The sequence below is a fragment of the Poecilia reticulata genome, linkage group LG9 (assembly GCF_000633615.1).
Source record: "Poecilia reticulata strain Guanapo linkage group LG9, Guppy_female_1.0+MT, whole genome shotgun sequence".
NCBI lineage: Eukaryota > Metazoa > Chordata > Actinopteri > Cyprinodontiformes > Poeciliidae > Poecilia > Poecilia reticulata.
The window spans coordinates 27,112,401-27,131,113 of NC_024339.1; the positions used below are offsets into that span (position 1 = coordinate 27,112,401).

The 18,713-nt window shown below is 41.6% G+C and overlaps 2 protein-coding genes across 3 annotated transcripts in view; one reads left to right on the plus strand and one right to left on the minus strand.

Moving 5' to 3' along the window:
• Positions 1-6,861, plus strand: part of disp3 (dispatched RND transporter family member 3) — a 25,301-nt gene extending 18,440 nt beyond the window's left edge. For both annotated transcript variants that reach the window (XM_008419010.2, XM_008419012.2), the window contains exons 18-22: positions 344-489; positions 583-742; positions 839-952; positions 1,062-1,234; positions 2,504-6,861. In XM_008419010.2, coding sequence (XP_008417232.1) covers positions 344-489; positions 583-742; positions 839-952; positions 1,062-1,234; positions 2,504-2,860 — 950 coding nt within the window. In that variant the 3' untranslated portion in view covers positions 2,861-6,861. The remainder of the gene's footprint in view (positions 1-343; positions 490-582; positions 743-838; positions 953-1,061; positions 1,235-2,503) is intronic.
• The window catches only part of bmp1a (bone morphogenetic protein 1a), a 39,076-nt gene continuing 26,815 nt past the window's right edge, over positions 6,453-18,713 (minus strand). Inside the window, exons 8-20 of the mRNA XM_008419015.2 lie at positions 17,696-17,811; positions 17,039-17,141; positions 16,481-16,597; positions 16,024-16,169; positions 15,737-15,932; positions 15,400-15,525; positions 13,969-14,129; positions 13,038-13,218; positions 12,780-12,905; positions 12,526-12,653; positions 10,872-11,085; positions 10,520-10,770; positions 6,453-7,898 (exon numbers count right to left, since the gene is read on the minus strand). Of these exons, the coding sequence (XP_008417237.1) occupies positions 7,764-7,898; positions 10,520-10,770; positions 10,872-11,085; positions 12,526-12,653; positions 12,780-12,905; positions 13,038-13,218; positions 13,969-14,129; positions 15,400-15,525; positions 15,737-15,932; positions 16,024-16,169; positions 16,481-16,597; positions 17,039-17,141; positions 17,696-17,811 (2,000 nt within the window). The 3' untranslated portion in view covers positions 6,453-7,763. The remainder of the gene's footprint in view (positions 7,899-10,519; positions 10,771-10,871; positions 11,086-12,525; positions 12,654-12,779; positions 12,906-13,037; positions 13,219-13,968; positions 14,130-15,399; positions 15,526-15,736; positions 15,933-16,023; positions 16,170-16,480; positions 16,598-17,038; positions 17,142-17,695; positions 17,812-18,713) is intronic.

Here is an 18,713-nt window from a genome sequence, read left to right on the forward strand (position 1 = left end):
TTTTTACTAGTAAAAACTTTAATATTCTAGAATGTCTAATTAGCTGTAGCCTCTAGCAGGTTTTCTTCAGCTTTACTCTGTATTCAGCTGCATCCACCGTCCCATTAATGCAGACTTAGCCTCCATGTACCTGCTAAATAAATGCATCCCCATATCATCATGCTGCCACCCCCATGCATGTTTTCTGGTGCGTTCAGGGTGATGGGCAGTGTTGGTTTTCTCAAAAGTAACGCAAATTACACTGAAGTGACAAAATGTGGAAATGTTCTAAACGTTATGAATCTGTGTGAAGAGTAAAAGACGATGAGGAGAAGGATGATGGTGTTTCTTTTGCTCCCGGCAGGCAACAAGCTCTCCTCCGTTCTTCCTCTGCTCCATCCTGAGTGCCACTCCCTCCCCGAGCCCAATCTCCTCCCGGGCCAGCTCTCCCACGGCGCAGTGGGAATGCACGGCGGCAAGGTCCGCTGGTTGTCCATGGCCTTTGAATCTGTAAGTCCTTTAAATCTCGCAGCTTTCCCTCTGCATATGTAATAAAAGCAAAAAGCTGTCTGACCGGCCATACCTGCCGTCTCCTCTCCAAAGACCACATACAAGGGGAAATCGTCCTTTCAGACCTACTCAGACTTCCTCCAGTGGGAGAACTTCATCCAGGAGCAGCTTGCCAGCCTCCCACAGACTTCGGCTCTCCAACGTGGTTTCCAGACATGCGAGCACTGGAAGCAGATCTTCATGGAAATCATAGGTGGGTGTTTGATTCGGCTCAAGCGTTTTATCTCTGCTAACTGATTAGTGAAGTGTGTATTTTTTTTTTAAATGTAATGAGGTTTAATGTGTTTAGGTGTGGAGAGTGCCCTCTGGAGTCTCCTGCTCTCTCTAGCGATCTGTGTGGCCGCCGTGTCGGTGTTTACAGCGCATCCCCTGCTGCTGCTGCCAGTGCTCATAACAATTATAGGTAAGAGACGAAGCAGCTCACGTACGTGCTCAGAGGTCTTTTGCGTGGATGTATCGAGGTCCGGGTTGTTCGTTGTTTTTTTTTTGTTTGTTTTTTTTCCCCCCCTCAGGAGTGATCTGTCTGGTTGTGGCTGTCATGTATTGGCTGGGTTGGGAGATGGGAGCAGTGGAAGCGATTTCTCTGTCGATACTTGTCGGATCTTCAGTGGATTACTGTCTGCACCTGGTGGAGGGTTACCTGCTGGCTGGCGAGACGGCTTCCCTACTGCCTGGACACAACTCTGTAAGGGAAAGCAGATTTCTGTCATAGTCGCAGTTCTAACCAGTCACACGGTGTATGTGATCAAATCTGAACCGTGTCAGATTTGATCACATTCTTGTGAACGATATGTGGGGTTCTAAAGGTTTATTTAAAAAATCTCATCATTGTCAATATTGTCTTGGTCTCTACTGGCTTTGCACGTCTTGCGACTGGAGACGTACCAGTGTTGCCATGTATTTAGAATTGCATTGCTCTGACTGGCTTATTTACACATCGGTGTGCTGTGAGCAGAACCGTCCCGCTGTAGTTCTGACTGTATGTTTAGTATTGTCCTGCTGAGCCTCGGCACTGGTCTCCAGGGTTTTACTGAGTTTTACAGTATTGTCCTGGATTTAGCTCCATACATCTTCCCATCAACTCCGACCAGCTTAAATAAAAACATCAACACAACATAGTGCTGGCATTTTGTGCTTAGTGTTAGCTTTCTACCTTAGGTACTGTTTTAGTTTGCATCAGCATTTTGTTCCCCATGCTGTGCCCCCAACATGGTTTGTTGGGGGCACAGCTGCAAAAAATAATTTCTCAAGGTGTTCTTTCAACACGGTTTTCTTTTCGCCACTCCATAATGGCCAGATTTGAATGGATGACCAATAGTTTTCTTGCTGTCAGATTCTCCCACCTGAGCTGTTGATTTCTGCAGCTTCTCCAGAGTTTTCATAGGCTGCTTCGTTGATTAATGCGCTCCTTGCCTTTTCTGTTGGTTTAAATCATGACAAACTCTTTCCATTGTCAGATAATGGGTTACAATTTTCCGGAAGATATTCAAAATCTTGCATAATTTTTAATGGTCTAATCCTGCTTTAAACATGAAACTCAATTTTCTCTCTTAAAAGTCTGAGGCCTTCACACAACAGCTGGATTTATACTGAGATTGAATTACACACAGATGCTCACAATTGCATTAAATTTTATTTTGTGTTGAGAACCATGTTTCATTTTCCTTCCACTTCATAGTTCCACTACGAACCATGTTCTACTTTCTGTTGGTCTCTCACCCAGTTCAGTACATTGAAGTTTCTGGTTGTTAAAATAACCCAATGTGAAAAAGTTTCAAGGGGTATGAAAGACACTGAAAGTTTTACAGTAATTTCTTTGAGCTTTTTAATTTAAAAAGATTTAAAAGGAAAAAAAAACAACACACCTTTATGTCTCATGAACAAAAGAGACTCTGAAAGCGCTGAAAGAACATGCTTTTAAATCAACCCATTATTCTGTGTGGTTTGCTTACAGGAGCCTTCAGCCGAGAGGCAGAGGCGAACTTTGGAGGCAGTGAACCATGTGGGCGTTGCCATAGTGTCCAGCGCCGTCACCACGGCAATCTCCACCGTCCCTCTTTTCTTCTGCGTCATTGTGCCTTTCGCCAAGTTCGGTCAGATCGTGGCCATCAACACGGCCGTCTCCATTTTGTTCACCTTGTCTGTGACTTCTGCCTTGCTGGCCTGCATGGCCCCGGCCCGCTTCAGCAGACACCCCGGCGCTGTGCTGAAGGCCAGCCTGGCCGTGACGGCAGCGGCGGCCTTGGTGGGGGCTCTGTGCTGGACGGGCCAGCAGCTGGGGGCATCGGCCTGGCGGTCCCTCAGCGCGTGAACACGCCGCTGTCCTCGGCTCACACTGATGTCAGACGAGAGCAATGTATTTTCCTTTACCTTCAGGAGAAATATCAGATCAGTTAAGTGATCTTTAAAGCACAAAGATGTCAACACTGTCTCAGTAATCGAAAGCTATTTGTTATCTATGAACAGATTTATTTTGCTTGTAATAGTTGGTGACTTTGACATACGGGGGAACAATCCTTCAGCCGCTGAGTATCTTCTTGTAACTACGTGACTCAGTTCTGTTCTGCCTGTGAGTTGACATGATGACTAGGTTAAGATGCTGTGCTTTTTTTTTACTTTTACAACCACATATTTCAGTGTAAATTAGTGGGATTTTATATTACTGACCAACACAAAGTCGCACATAATTGTACCGTGGAAGAAAAACTGCACATGCTTTGCAAATCTAAACCTGGTTATGTCTCGTTCAGGTTAGATGGAGAAGTAAAACAAAAATTATCTGAAAATTACACACCGGTGAACTCTTAGTAATTTGGCTGCTCTGTATTCTGCTTAGAAGTGTTAAACAAAATTATGCTGACCCGCCCTTTGTAGGCCACACTATTCAGGTTTGCATTTATAAAAATATTGAAAAACCACATACCCACCTTCAAAATCATCTACTGCTTTGTATTAATCTACTACATAAAATCCCAATAAAGCACACTGGAGTGGTTTGTGTTTGTAACAAAGTGCGGGGAAGTTTTAAGAGGTTGGATTATTTTTGCAAGACACGCCGTTTTGTTCCGTTTTATCTTCAGCTTTGAGTAATTCCTGGAAAATGTTCTTGCTTCACGTCGTCGAGTCGTAAACAGTTACTGACGGGTTTAACAACGCGGCGTCTGACTGTAGTGCTGGCGGTTTACAGGACTTTATGGTGAAACCTCCTGATTTTTGTTTGATGCCGCGTCTTCTCTCTGAAAGCTTTTACTACGTCCATCTGCAGCTGGACGAACAGATGTATTAACAGAGTTTATACTGTTTGGTTAAATGTGTTGTGTGATGTAAATGTTGTTCTGAACTGAGCTTTTGGAAGCTGCCAGCACACCCGTGCTTGTGAATACTGTTGCGTTATTTTTATGTGATCAGATCTTTAACTGCTTTAAGATTTTTGTAACAAAAAAGAAAAACAACAAATGAAAAGAATCCTCTCTTCCCGTCCTCAGGTGTACACTCCATCACATTTTAAAAGCACTTGGTGTAACAGTCTCCTGTCCTCGCAGCAAAGAGCACCACTCGAACACCAATCAGCTGCAGCAACGCGCTGCCCTGCAGTGAAGGTGAGGACCATTTGTCAAACCATATAACACAATAACAGCGAGGGAGAGGAACCCACTCAGTCATGGCAAGAGTGGTACGTTTCTGGGTTTTCTTTTTGTGTGTGTGTTACACTTGTGAATGTCAAATAAAGCAGGTGCAGAAAGCCATTTGTCTTCTCATTAGTGAAAGGTCAGTGCTGCGTCCTTCTGCTTAGTTGTATAATGGAGGAGGATGGAGGCGTCGCTGATTGCTTACTTACATACTTACGGTGGGAGCTCCAGCATCACATCGCTAGGCTATTAATCATCCATACGAAACGACTCAGACTCCGTAAGCAGGAGAGCGTTTTATTCTTATGCTGAAAAGTAAAAGGAGAATGATGTTTTGGTGTCACTCTGTCATGTAGTTCATGATTGATAGTCGGCAAGGCCTTGGTGTATTGTTATAAAATGAAATGTGTCGCAGCATAAAAAGAGACACGGGTTATCGGAACGTCAGTGGAGGTATTTGTATAACTCTGAAATTTCTTTTTTTGCTACATAATTTAAGAAGAGATCATTTTCTGCACTACGTGGAGCTGGTATCGTGTCACAGAAAGACCTGTAATAAGATGGTTTTACACCTGAGAAACAGTTTTTCTTTGTTGAAATATGGCCTATTGAGGTAAAATTCACACCAGATGTCCACAATAACCCAAGTAATCCTCACATACCAAACAATACGTGCAAATTAGTCAACAAATGAAGTTGGAGGTAAAAAGTTAAAATGTCGCAGGGAATAAGTACCGAACGCATTGTGAGAAGGGTTAGCTCAAAAAGGCACAGAAAGCAGCTAAAGTGTGTTTAGACAGCACTCCAGCTGGCATGTGCAAATGAAAATCAGCATGCTTAACTGTGTCACGGTGGTGCGATTGATAAAAGCAAAAAGACTGATAAAAAGGATTAAAGTTGCTGAACACACTAATGGAAAGTTATTACAGCTGTATTTCTAAACTTCTGAATGTTACCGTAAGCCCCATTGGAGCTACAGTCAAAGTGGAAAGAAAATGATTTTACCATAAACCGACCGCACCAAGGTGTCCTCAAGATTTCTGACAGAGGAGTGAAGATAAGAGTTGTCCTAAAGCTTTGGAGCAACAAAAGACTTGAAAATAGCAGGTGCAGTTATTCACATAAAAACAATACAATACGTAATGCTCTCAATGACTCATCTGCACACTTGCTGCACAATGCTCCACTTATGAAGAACAAGAAGGTTTAAGCCCGTTTAAAGTGGTGTTGCAAATTATTTGGACCAGTCAGTAAAAACTGCGAGAGTACAGCCTGGTCAGAAGAGGGCAAATTTAAAAACAATGTCCTTTGAGGAAGAATAGTTCGGAGTTGGTTAGGATCCATATGGAGTTAAAAGTTTGAAGGTGTATACAAAGTGAGTGAAGTGTGCCACCAAAAAGTCAAATAATTATTCAGAGGTGATTGAATCTGAATCGGTGGCTGACCGAGCCTCGGAACAATGTAGCATGAGATTAAATAACACAACTTCATTATTTGGTCCTTCATATGAAATTTATATAAACACTGTAACAGTAGCTTCCAAGTGAGGTGTAAATTTCATTAATTTGTGAAAATCAGGTTTTCACATATAATTGAAATGATTACTTCTGCACTCAAGTGATCAAATAATTGTCGAAATCTTAAAATAAAAGTTCACCCCGTCTTTCAGACCCACCCTAAGCATTTGACTGTGAAGTCGATCTTCATCGGTGAAGACTGAGCTTCTGCATAGATTAGCATGCGACTGAATTTTCAGGTCGTTGCCATGACTTGTATCGAATTTGGAGAAATTTTGTTGAAGTAAGACCTACGTAAAAACAACTTAAAATCGTAACAGGGAGACGAAATATTTTGGATCACAAATGATGGTTTTGATCTTCATTAAAATCCAAGGCAGATGCATGATAGTGTGACAGTACTTTTCTCATTTCTGTGAAGTGACACCCTCTGTCTAAAAATGTCAAATACTAAATGATACAAGAGATATTAATACTTCAGAGTCGTCGTGTGTGTTTGTTGAGGGTTAGGTTCTCATTTAACTTCTGTTACCTTCTCGCACATCTCTGACTGAATACTTTCACAGCAATTCAGATTGAACCAGCTTTAGACAAAGCTGGTTCAATCTTTGTCTAAATTGGTCCAAACTATTCCTGTGGAAAAAAAGCGGGTCAGACAGAAAAAAGAACAGCAGTGCGTTCTTTAAACATGGAGCCGAACGACAAACAGAGAAAGTTAGTGAGCAACAACATAGATTAAACAAAACACAAGTGGCTATACATTAGAAGGCTTTTATAGGATCCTTTCCACCTTTACATTATATGTGTAACAATAAATACCCCGGCTCATTTGGTCATCAAGAAATGTTTCATTGTACCAAAGAAAAGGCAAGTTGCTCTCTCGAGAGAATGTACTTTACATCAGAACTGCAAAACAGTTATACTGAAACATAAAGTCATATCTTTATTTCACCCCATGTTACAGGGCACACACAATGTTCAAGTATGCCTGAGGAACTAGATGGAGCAATTAAAAAAGAAAAGAAGAGATAAAATGCATTTAAAAATAAGTGAACTGGCATTGCATTTCACAAAGTTTTAGAAGCTCATGATTTTGGAACAATTCACTGTAAAGTGCTAACTGGTTCGAGCTGAAAAAAAGCACATGTTCCCTTAGGAAAAAAAAATAAAAAATCAAACACATTACTTTATACATGGAGGTACAGAAATAGCCAGTCGTCAGGGAAGTAAGTACCAACCAGAAGACATGGACCACATTTCATTTATTAGTCCTTTAATAAGGTAACTGCTTCCCTAATTTCCTTGTTAATGGTAAGAACAAGAATGTTGTCACTGGCTGCCAGGACAATGCCAAGTACAAATGCTGGTGTTGCCGCTGTACAGCTTTCCTTCATTCCTTGTAATTACATGCAATTGGCTGACATACAGTTTCAAAAAATCTCAAGTGAAGTCCTTTTAATCCTCTTATGGACAGGAATCCGTGCACCGTAGGCATGAGAGTGAGAGTGAGGGGAGAGGAGAGGAGAGCAATAACCGAAGAGTGAAGGAGACGTTCCCATACTCCTCCTCTTCCTCCTCTTCCTCTCCACACCCCCGCCCCCTGCCATGTGGTGGGCTGGCCTGACAAAAGCAGAGATCTGTCCAGCTGATGCCTGCCTTCCTACAGGTCCTGAGAATCCACTGTTTTCCTTTTTGCCTCCGAGTAGGAAGCATGTTAAAAAAAAAAAAAAAAGAATTAAAAAAACATTTTTTTTTTTTTTTTTTGGAGGGGAGAGGGTCAATACATTTTCCCCTACTGTCTGCCTAAAGTATTTGTTCATCCTCTCACCCCAACCCTAACCCTATAAAGGTAAAAACAAGGTGTACTGCAGAATGGCTTTACTCCTCACAGTCTGTGGGGGGAGCTAGAGCCCCTGGGTGCTGAGGTGCGGTTGGTGGTCTTGCGGCTGTTCTGTCGAGTCTGATTCGTCTTGGTGGCCGAAGGTTTCCGAGCGACAGGCTGGCGCCTCCCCCGGGGGCCCTTCCTTTTGCCCCTTTGCCCTGCACGGCCCCTTCCGGCCCCCGCTGGTCACTTGCGTGAGTGCAGTGTGTCCTGGAACTTGGTGCTGGTGTAGCGGACATGAAAACCTTTCTTGTTGATTGTGTCGTCAGAGTGGAACTTGATGACAATGGAGTCGCCGGCCGAGTAGATCTCCTCCGGGGGCTGCCAGGAAGGAGGAAACAACAGAGTCACAGGTGGCTTTCTGCTAGTTTGCTCCAATTAAAACTCAAAACTTTTGCCACGCTGGAGCCAAGGTCAAACGGACGCTTGGATATTCTGTCTGAACACAGTTTCCCAGGCTGCAACCACAAATTTTATGCTATGTGACGGACCAACACAAATAAGTGCATAACTGTGAATTGAAATACTTGGGTTTTCAAAGTGTTGACGAATGCCTACGAATTTCCTTTACAAGTCACCCAATAAATACTTAAAATTTAATAAACCAACTCCACCTGTGGATGATTTTGCCTCAAATGGTCTGTTTAATCCAAGCAAGCTGATCAGTGTTGATGGCAAAATAGATTGAGCACAATATAGTGAATTACTGGAAGAAAACCTGTAGAAGCACCAAAAGACTTGAGACTGAAGTAAAGGCTCACATTCAAGCGGGACGACTTTCTGAACATGCAGCTGGAGTGACAGTGGAATGGTTTAGATGAAAGCATGTTCATGTGTAAGAATGGCCCTGTAACAGGTAAGATCTAAATCCAGTTGATGTTCCCAGATGATCTGCATCAGTTATTTAGCAAAGAAGAATGGGCCAAGAAGATGGTATAGATATACCGCAAAACAGTTGCAGCTGAAATTTTTGCAGCAAAAGGCGGATCTACAAAGCACTGACTGAATACATATGGATGCCACACTGTTCAGATATTTTACTTTTCAAAACCTTGTATCCTTTTTCTTCCACTTCACAATTCCCTTCTATTTTGTGTTGATCCAGAGCATACAATCCCAATAAAGTAACCTGAAGTTTCTGATTGTAAGGTGACAAAAATGTAAAAAGCTCTAGGACTATAAACCTTTCTCCATAGAACTGCAATAACTCCCGAGTCAGATATTGATTCTATCCAGGTGCACAGCTCTGCAAAACTGTAAGCCAAACCATGCAACACACACACACACACACACACACACACACACACATCACATATGTTTCAACACTTTTTCTTGCAGGATTACATCTGCCAAATAGTTCCTAGAAGAGCAAAAGGACAACTAACTGCTTTATGTGAGCACAAAAATATTCAGCGTGAATTTTATCTAAAAAAAAAAAATAAAAAATTCCATTATAATTAAATGCAAACATCACTGAAAAATAATTAGGTCTGTTGAGCGCTGCAATACCAGAGCAGCTGAAGCTTCTGCAGACAGATGTACGAACACCAGGCTGCCGATTAAAGCTGCCAATCAACATGAATAACGCTCTGTATCTACAATGGTCCATAACGCCCAGGGAAGGAGTTGGAGAGACAAAGGAAAAGAGAAATTTGATTGAGGACCCAGAAACTTTGTTAAATTACCGAGAAAGGCCTTTGGCTAAAAGAATGCCTCCTGTAATCATAATGAGTTTTCCTCCGTACTCCTGACGGAATGGTGTCATTTCATTTCTACCTGTTTTATAAAAGGAAACTTGATTGAGAAGCTGTTCCCCCGTGTACTGATGGAGTGATGCCCCCCCTCAGAGGATGATTCATAGGAACAGGCGTGAGTAAGAGGCCAGCTTTTATTATAAAAGCATGTAAATTAAATCAAGCTGCTCTTTGGGACGAGGAAATTAGTGTTTTTTTCCCTACTGGTTTCATTGCTCCAGTCTCCAGCTGCGATGTCTGCTTTAGCTTATTGTTTTGTATTTACAATCCTGCACCAGAGACCACAATGGTCTGTCAACACCAGAAGAGTTGCCGCTTGTGGCGACAGACAGTGCCTTGCAAAAGCATTTAAACCCGCTGAACTTTTTCCGTCTTGTCCCATTGCGACATTGATGCATTTTTTTGTGATTCAGCGTGAAAGAACAATGCAAAGTAGCGCATAATAATAAAGTGGAAGGAAAAGTATGCAAAGTTTTTATCACCTTTTTACAAAAGAAAATCTGAAATGTGTGTCATGGATTTGTATTCGGCCCCCTTTAATTTGATACCATAAAATAAAATCCAGTGCAGCCAAGCTAGCTGCAGAAGTTTCCTAATTAGTAAACCAAATTCACCTTTATGTAATTTAATGTCAGTATACCTGTTAAGGTCTGGAATAACCCTAAATATACAGCTGGAGCTACAATGGAAGCTGAGGTGTTAGAGTGGCCTAGTTAAAGCCCAGGCCAAGAGAGTCTATGCCAAGAATTTAAAAAATGTAATTCGCTATGATATTGGCTGAGCTTTGTCTGTTTTATAAAAAGAAAAAAGAAAAAAAAGACTGGTAATAAATATACTGTTACTAGATGTGAATTGTGAAATAGCTGGTAGAGACATTTTCCAAACGACTCGCTGCCTTAATTGCAAAAAAAAATTGGCTGAATACATAATGTACTGCACACCTTCCGGTTTTTAATTGTGAAAGATTACGAAAACTCTGCATTATTTTTCTTTGGCTTCACAGATACGCACTACTTTTTGTTGGTCCATCACAGAATGATTCAAGTTTGTAATTGTAAATTGACAAAAGTTCAAGGGGTGGGAATAATTTTGCAAGGTATTCAGTTAGTACCTTGCAAAATTATGTATGTATTATACTGATTAGTCAAACTGTTTATTGAAAACGGGGTGACAGTGAGCCGTTCTTACCCCTGAGCCGCAGTAGCGTCCGAGTCGAGGAGACTTGGTGTCCGCTCCATCGAAGAGCTCCATGTAGTCGTAGCCGCAGTCCGCCTCCTCCTCTATCTCAAAAGTCTGGAAGATGAGCTCTACACCATATCCCTTCTCTGCCGAAATCACCCACTGGCAGTCGGAGGCTCCGGGATAGTTATTGTCTCCAAACTGGGCGTGGGAAAACAGGTCTTTGGTTTTAACTTCAGCCTTTAGACGACCTCCACACTCTGGACAGACAGGTGGAGAGAAGCTAAAGGTTAAATCAAACCAAAAGGGAGAAGATCTGTTGATGTACACACAACTAAGGATTCCTCAGCTTTACATTTACCTGCAGTATGAGACGCCTCAAAGCCTTTTTTCTGCACCGAGTTATCAGAGAAGAAACGGATGAACAGCTTGTTGCCACTTGATATGATGGGAGGGGGTTTCTTGGAGCCACAGAAGCGACCTAAAGACGAGGCTTTTGCATCTCGCCCGTCGTAGATCTCTATGTGGTCATACGCACATTCCAGGTGAGCCTCCATGTCGATCTCATTAAAGGCCTGTTACAAAACACAAGTAAGATTAGATCAAATGGATGGGGAGTAAAACTTACAATGATTATGTAAATATAATATAGCATTGACAATGTCAAGATCTCCCCCCTGCTGCTGACATTTAAACCCAATTTTTTTTTACCTTTCAGACTTTACAATTTTCAACAATTATAATCTGGATAGTAGCTAGAACTTCCATGAAGTTTTTCTAAACATTTTTACAATGGAAATAAACGGGAAAGCTTTTATCACATAAATCACAAAGCCGGGATTAAATAAATTCTTCGATGTCATCTGTCCCGTAGCCTGGATGACAATTTCCTGCTTCTACGTTGTCTGCTAATTGGAAAATTTCTCCAATGAGCTCACTGGGAAGCTCATGAAAATCCTTCATGAAAAGCACTGCCATGATTTTCAAAGAATGAAGCTAATCTAGAGTTCAATAGATCAGTGTTAGCACTGCCCCTCAACTCTAACGAGCGAGTTTGATAATTAACATTATTTCATGGCTGCAGGAATAGGAACCATTAAATAATTAAATACACGTTTAATTAATTATCTGCATTGGCTATTATAAGTTTGCATTTTAATGATTTAATGACATATTTAATCATTAAATTTCCATTACATACATTATTTAAACAGTAAAATAAATGCTTCTTTAATTCTTGGTACATTTAATTAATGATGAGTTTATTTCGTCTTGTCCTTTTTGACCTTTGAGTTAGCTAAATGAGCAAGTGGCTAAAGCTAGCAGATTGGAGGCGTTTTGCACAGCAGCTAGTGTTAGCTAATCTATCATGTCAATCTTATATTATTTAATGTTGCTAGTAGGCTAATGCTAGCACAATAATGTTACATTTTCTATGATTTCAAAGACTTCAGAGATTTCAAAATTGTGAACTTATTTTCTTTTACATATTTCTTCAAAAACGTTATCTTTTACAAAAATTTCAGCAAATGTGTACCGGTCAACCATCAGTTCAGCCTTGTCGACATAATGGCTCGTCTTAGCTTACATCCACACAGCATTTATGAAATAAGTTTTTTTTCTCCCCCGTTCCCCCCCAAGTTTTACATTACGGTAGTGGTAATGTCATGTTCTCTGCCAAAAAATAACTGGTATCAACTTTGACTTGATTTTGATTTTGTTTCTTGTGTTTTTAGAAAAATTATACATTAATTGCTATTTTTAATATAAGAAACATTTTGAAGTGTTTGCTCAGTATACACGGCACAAGAAAAAGCAAAAATTTTGAAAATGTCAGAAGGGGGAGCCACACATCATCAGTAGAAATACCAGAACAGATTCTAACAGGAGCACAGTAAACACAGATGTCCTTGGTTATATTAAGCAGCTCGATTACACACACAAGCAGTGCACAAATAAACACACAAACAATGAGCGATGGAATCAGGCTGAGAGCAGGAGGAAGCGGCTCGTACTATTTTGATGCGGTGGCCTGGAGTGGTGGTGAGTGCCCAGGTGCACGCTTTCTTGCTGGGGTATTTATCTGGCCAGTTAGGACTGGTAATAACACCGCTAACACTATTCACAGTGTGGTCGCAACCAGCTGTAAAAGAAAAAAAAAAAAAGACAAAAAAAGTGAGAATTCATGTGATCATGTTTTTAATACAAGGACGATGTATATGCTCTCTGAGCCACAAAATACAGGAGACAGTAATTTGAGGTGGGATACCTTCTTTGCAGTCGTGTTTGTTCTCGTGCAGCACAAAGCCGCTCCTGCACTGACAGCTGTAGCTTCCAAAGGTGTTGACACACTCATGCTGGCAGCCGCCATTCTCCTTAGAGCACTCATCTTTGTCTGCAGCAAATGAATAAAAAAAAATAAAAAAACAAAGAACAAAAAGGCACACTTGAACTCTTTTTGCTGAATACCAGCAGATCACAATTACCAATGGCAGATACAAAACAGATGGATTTTGAGAGGACTTACCTGAAAAGAATTGGGCTTTGAAGCCCTTTTTGGAGACTGTGTTGTCTGATTTGAACTCTATGCGCATGTTATTGTACTGAGAGGTTATAGCTTCTGGTTTTTCTGCTCCGCAGAACTTCCCGTGCAGCCTAGAGTCTGCTGAGAGCCCGCTGCGTACCTCCACGTAGTCGTACTTACAAACCTGAGCAGAGAAACAACGCATGTGATAAGCTACGGCACGGTTTGACTGGTTTCCACAGAGGTTGTGCTCAAGATAACAGCAGTCCAATATCATCAGTCATGATAGAAAGCGTATTTCTACCTGGCAAGTAAATTAGTAGTATGTGTAGCAGAAGAAGAGAAAACCAATAAAAAATGCTAAAACAATCTTAAAAGCTCTAAAACAGAAGGACACAAAACAAAGACTCTTCCAATGATCAGCTACTGGGTGATCAAAGGAGGTAAAAAACATCTTTGTGGAGACAAGCTATCAAGAAACCAAGAAATGAAGAGGAATTCTTGAATGTTGTGCAATGGTTTGGGCTGGAATGCCCGATCAGAGGTGCCAGAAATTAGTCGACAACTCTACGCAGATGTAAATTATGGTTCAGGAATTCACTGTGAATTGTTTTAACTTATACAAAAAAATGCAGATATTGCTACATTTTTGATCAGCCTATGATTCCTTCACTAGCAACATAATAATTTAGATTTTCTTTTGAACAGGCAGTGTTCTCAATCCCTTTTTGCGTATTGAACTAAAAGCTAATGTAAGGATTTTGAACTTTACTTTGCTCACAATTGTAAACACATTGCTGTTATTTTGAGCAGAACTGTATAAAACAACAGGCAGAAGAAGAGGAAAAGTATCTGCTGTAAAGTCAGAGCGGACGGATGACCGAGCTCAGAACAAACCCGCCCCGCATCGACTGATAAAAACCCCAGTTCTCACGTCATTGCCCTCAGTCTCGAAGACGTCAAAGAGCAGAGTGATGCGGTACTGCGTGGGGGCGACCAGCTGCCAGATGCAGTTCTTGTTTGGAGGATACTCTCTGGGCCAGCCAGGGCTGGTGATGGAGCCGTTCAGCTTGGTGATGAAGCCACCGCAGGCAGCTGGACACAACACAACATGGGAGGAGGCACGGACAAATTGTAAAACTCAGAAACAGTTGTGTAGAAAAAAGAAAAAAAAAACATTTCAACTTGTCCCCTGAAATATTTTCTCAGCATTTTGACAGGAAAAAAAAAAAAAAAACGGAAACAAAAACAACTTTATGATCTTCCTGTAAAGATCTTAGCAGCTTTCTGTCAGCTCCATGACGCACAATGTTAGAAACTGTGGCACAGAAGCCCTCACCTGACAATTCCTGGCAGAAATTAATGTGCTGTGTTGATCCTTAGCAACTGCAGCAAAGGCTGTGTTGACACATGGAGTTATTAGATGTGGGGAACGTTGGAGTCATAACAGCAACACTATTTTTACTAGCATAGGCTATTTTTACCAGCCTGTGCAGACACTAGATTCTGACTCAGTTTAGGTTTTCACGACATGCAAGAAGAAGACTAAATATAAAATATTATTTCGTGTGGTAATGAGCAGTATTTCTACTGCTAATGCATTTGTCAACTGAAGTAGTTAATGGGGATTTAGCAATGCATTTAAAATGCATTAATGCTCGAAAAAGTGTTAAGACTCAAACATTTTTCAAAAACTGTAAGTTCAATAGATTTTAGAGTAAATTTACGTGATAAACACAAATAGCACATGTTTGTGAAGCAGAGCTGTAACTGGAACCAAACGCGGTTTTACAGTACTGACTCAAGGCCTAAATATAAATGCTTGACTTTTTAACTGCAATACATTCTGAAAACATTGCTTCATTTTGCACTACTTGTGCATAATTGTTGATCCATCAGATAAAATCTCATTATATACTTCGAAGGGTGCGACTAGAATATGGGGAAACGTGAAAAAGTTCAAGGGGTATGAATATTTTATCGAGGCACAGTTTATTAGTACCACAGAAAATAGCATTGCTGTCCACATTTTATCTCTGCCTCTTATTTAAACATCCAAGATGGAGTGACACCTGTCTTCCTCCAGGGGCAGGAATGAAATAAGTGCGTAGACAGCGCTTCTCGCAAACCAGCATTTAGCTCCAAAAGACAACCTATAATTTAAGACAGAAATAAAGCTCGGGTTGTTCTGACACAAATCCCTAAAATCGCAGCGCCCCCACCGGCGCAGTCCTCTCTGTTGGGATCTTTTCAGGTGTTTACGAATGACTGTACTTATTGTATTTGGGTAGCTAAGTGTGTGAAGAGCTTCAGGATGTAAATGACATGGTGAGCGGGGCTGCTGGCTGTCCTCCCCTGTACTTACCCTCACAGCTGCGCTTGTCAGCCGCCAGCTCATAGCCCGGGTCACAGGCACACTTGTAGCTGCCTAGCGTGTTGACACAGCGTTGCTCACAGCGACCGTTGTCCGGTTTGGAGCACTCATCCGTCTCTGGAAACACAAAGACATGTTAGGGACCTTCAGGCTGGGGCCCCCTCGGTTCAGCGGAGAAATCGTCCAAAACAACACGAGTCGGTCAAAGCTCGCCACACGGAACAAGCAGGACACCTATGAGCAATGAACGATTCCTGGAATATGTTGTTTTTTGTTGTTTTATTTTTCTCTGGAACAAATAGGATATAGGCCCTCTCTGACCCTTTACCTTTGAAGAAATTGGCAGCGAAGCCTGCTTTGTTGACGGAGCCATCTGAAACAAATTTCATCCACAGATGGTTGGAGCTTGTTTTAATGTCATCTGGCTTGTCGTATCCACAGAAGCGGCCCAGCAAGGGGCTGGTTTCAGAGAGCCCGTCACGCACCTCTAAGTAGTCATAAGCACAGCTGTCATGTCTTTCAATCTACGGATCGAAGCGGAGTTTGGAGTTGAGGAAGGGGCAGATTGCAGGTAAAATAATACTCAAGTAAAATGAAGAAAACAGGAGAGCGTACCTCAAAAGACTGGAAGGTTAGACCTACGTGGAAGCCCTGAGTAACAGAAATCTTCCATATGCACACTTTGTTGGGCCGGTAGTCGTCAGGGTAGTTCGGGGACTGAATCTGACCGTTGTCTCTCTTCACTTCGCCACCACAGATGGCTGCACAAAAAAAAACATCATTAAAAAAAAGGTCTCTTAACAGCAATATGGTTTAAAAAGGCAGCAGAAAGTTAAGAGTGCAAGAGCTATAAACACACATCATCCATGTGCAAAATGTGGAAATAGTGAAGCTGAATGTGAAGCCAAAATCTGATCAATGCAACATAATGTTCTTGACACATCAGCGTCAAAGAGGCCAGAGGAAGGCGGCGAACGTTGCTGCAGCAGCTTTCGGCCACATTTTTGAAAAACGTGGCTGTGATCTCAGTCAACATCCGACAACCAGGCACAGGAAAACAATCGTTGCTAACCCTCGTAGACGGCGGAGAAGCCTTTCCCGACCCAGTTGCTGCTGCTGCGGAACTCGATCCACAGTCGGCTGTCGGTGGAGATGATCGGCTCCGGCAGCTTGTCGCCACAGAATCGACCTGGGTCAAAGTTTAATGTGCAAAAATTCAGCTGGACATTAGACTGTCATGAATCATATAAGTTTTACTCAATTAATTTAATAAAAGAAATCCGTTATGTTGATGAAACTGTAATCTATTGACTTGTGTTTTTATAGCAGTTTTGGTTTGGTGAGTCTCTGAAACTAGAGATGCACCAACCAATAAGAGCTTTTATTTTCCTAGTACGGTCAATGCCTATTTTATGTTCTCTTTGAGGTCTGATCTCTAAAACCAATCTTGATTGATTGCCTCAACACAAATAATACCAAGTCTGACAGCAGCTGCACAAAAAGCAGTTTCCAGGTTGTTAAAAGTCAACTCTGAAACAAAAGAATTTCTTGTTTTCTATAAATATCTTTGAATTTTGAACTGCTGGTCAACAATGTCTTCCCAGTTTCATAATCTACAAACATGACAGACCTTTGAGAGGTGCCTTCCTCCAGTATCCATCGCGGATCTCCACATGGTCGTACCAACAGAGGTGACTCCTGTACAGATCCATGGAGGTGAAGTTCAAGATGATCTTCAAAACATAGAAAGTACAGTTACTAATGTGGATTGGATTTGACTGGACCATTCTAAAGCATGAGTGTGCTTTGATCTAAATTATTCTGATAAATCTCTAAAGGCAAACCTTTCCAAACCTAAAATGTCAACTAATAATATTTGTGGGTACTTTGTGCATAATTTCATACATGCATAAAACACATAAAATGTGTAAAACCTCCAGAGGCGTGAGTATTTTCCTCAAACCTTGTAAATTTTTTGATATCCTGAAGTTTGACTCTTAAGGTGACGTATTAGGGCCAGAATAAGAGAGTTTATCTTTCAAGTTATGAAAATAGTCATGATATTACGACAAAGTCACAATACTACCAGAAGAAAGTCATGACAATACTAGAAAAGAGTTATTTTAATGAAGGTAAAGCTTCAATAGTTATCTGCACTCGGTGTGACCAACTCGTCTAGTGTGTGAGGCTCTTTCTTCAAAACAGACAAGTTGTTTGCACAATGGCACCAGAGTCAGCCAAGTCCAACTTAAACACCTCAAAGTTGTTACAGTCTGTACGCCGATACCTTTTCCCCCGGTGTGACTGATATTCTCCAGATGCAGTGCATGTAGGCCGAGTATCCGTTAGGGAAGCCAGGGGAGGAGAAGTTCCCGCTGCTGTCCTGCAGACTGTCCCCACATTCTGTGCAGAGACACACAGAAAGAGGTGAAGGTCAAGGCCAGCCGACAACCCGACTGCAAACTGGCTGTTCCGAGGTGACCCCGTCCTCCCGCAAACACACACACACACACACCCCCACACACACAATAAAACATTTTTTCTTCAGAGACAGATGCTGGATTAGATCACTGAATGTGACAGAAAGGGCATCGCTTTAATGTTTATAGGCACATCTGCTGATAATATCCTCATCCTCACTTCCCCCCTTCAACCCTCCCATCCACTCCAGATGATGATTACACAAAGTAGAAGAGTGTGTGTGAAACACCGTTTATGAGCATCCTCTGAAAATAAACTTGCTGCTCTATAAATAATACAGTCCCCTGGGGGAGGCGATGCATTATGTACATGTTGCCAGTGGCAAAAAAAAAAAAAAGAAAAAAAAAAGACAAGCAAACAAAATAAAATAATAAATAGAAACAGCCTTTAGTTTGACTGGAAACATAAGCATTCAAGTGTGCATGGTTTTATTCCAAGCGTCGTCCACAGAGCCTCTTGCCAAGTCGAGGAACGATGTGTTTAATTAAGTCACAAAGGAACACACAAAGAGTAGCTGGCTGTCTTCAGCTGTCCATCTCAAGAAGCGTTAATGAATTCACAGCTAACTCTGTCTTATTTTACCTTAATACCAGCTAGGAAAACATCTTTTAATTCCTGGGCATTGTGTGTAAGCTATAAAGCTACCAGCTGAGCTTCCAGCAGAGTGTGATCATGCTTGGCAGACGTCTGCCAGTCTTAAACCAATAACCAGGGATGACAAAAACTCTGAGGAATGCTTCATGAATGGGAGATGTGGGTTTCTTTAAGAATTCCCCCCCCCCCTCCCCAACAACACGTGGAGAGACTCGATCACTACCTCATCC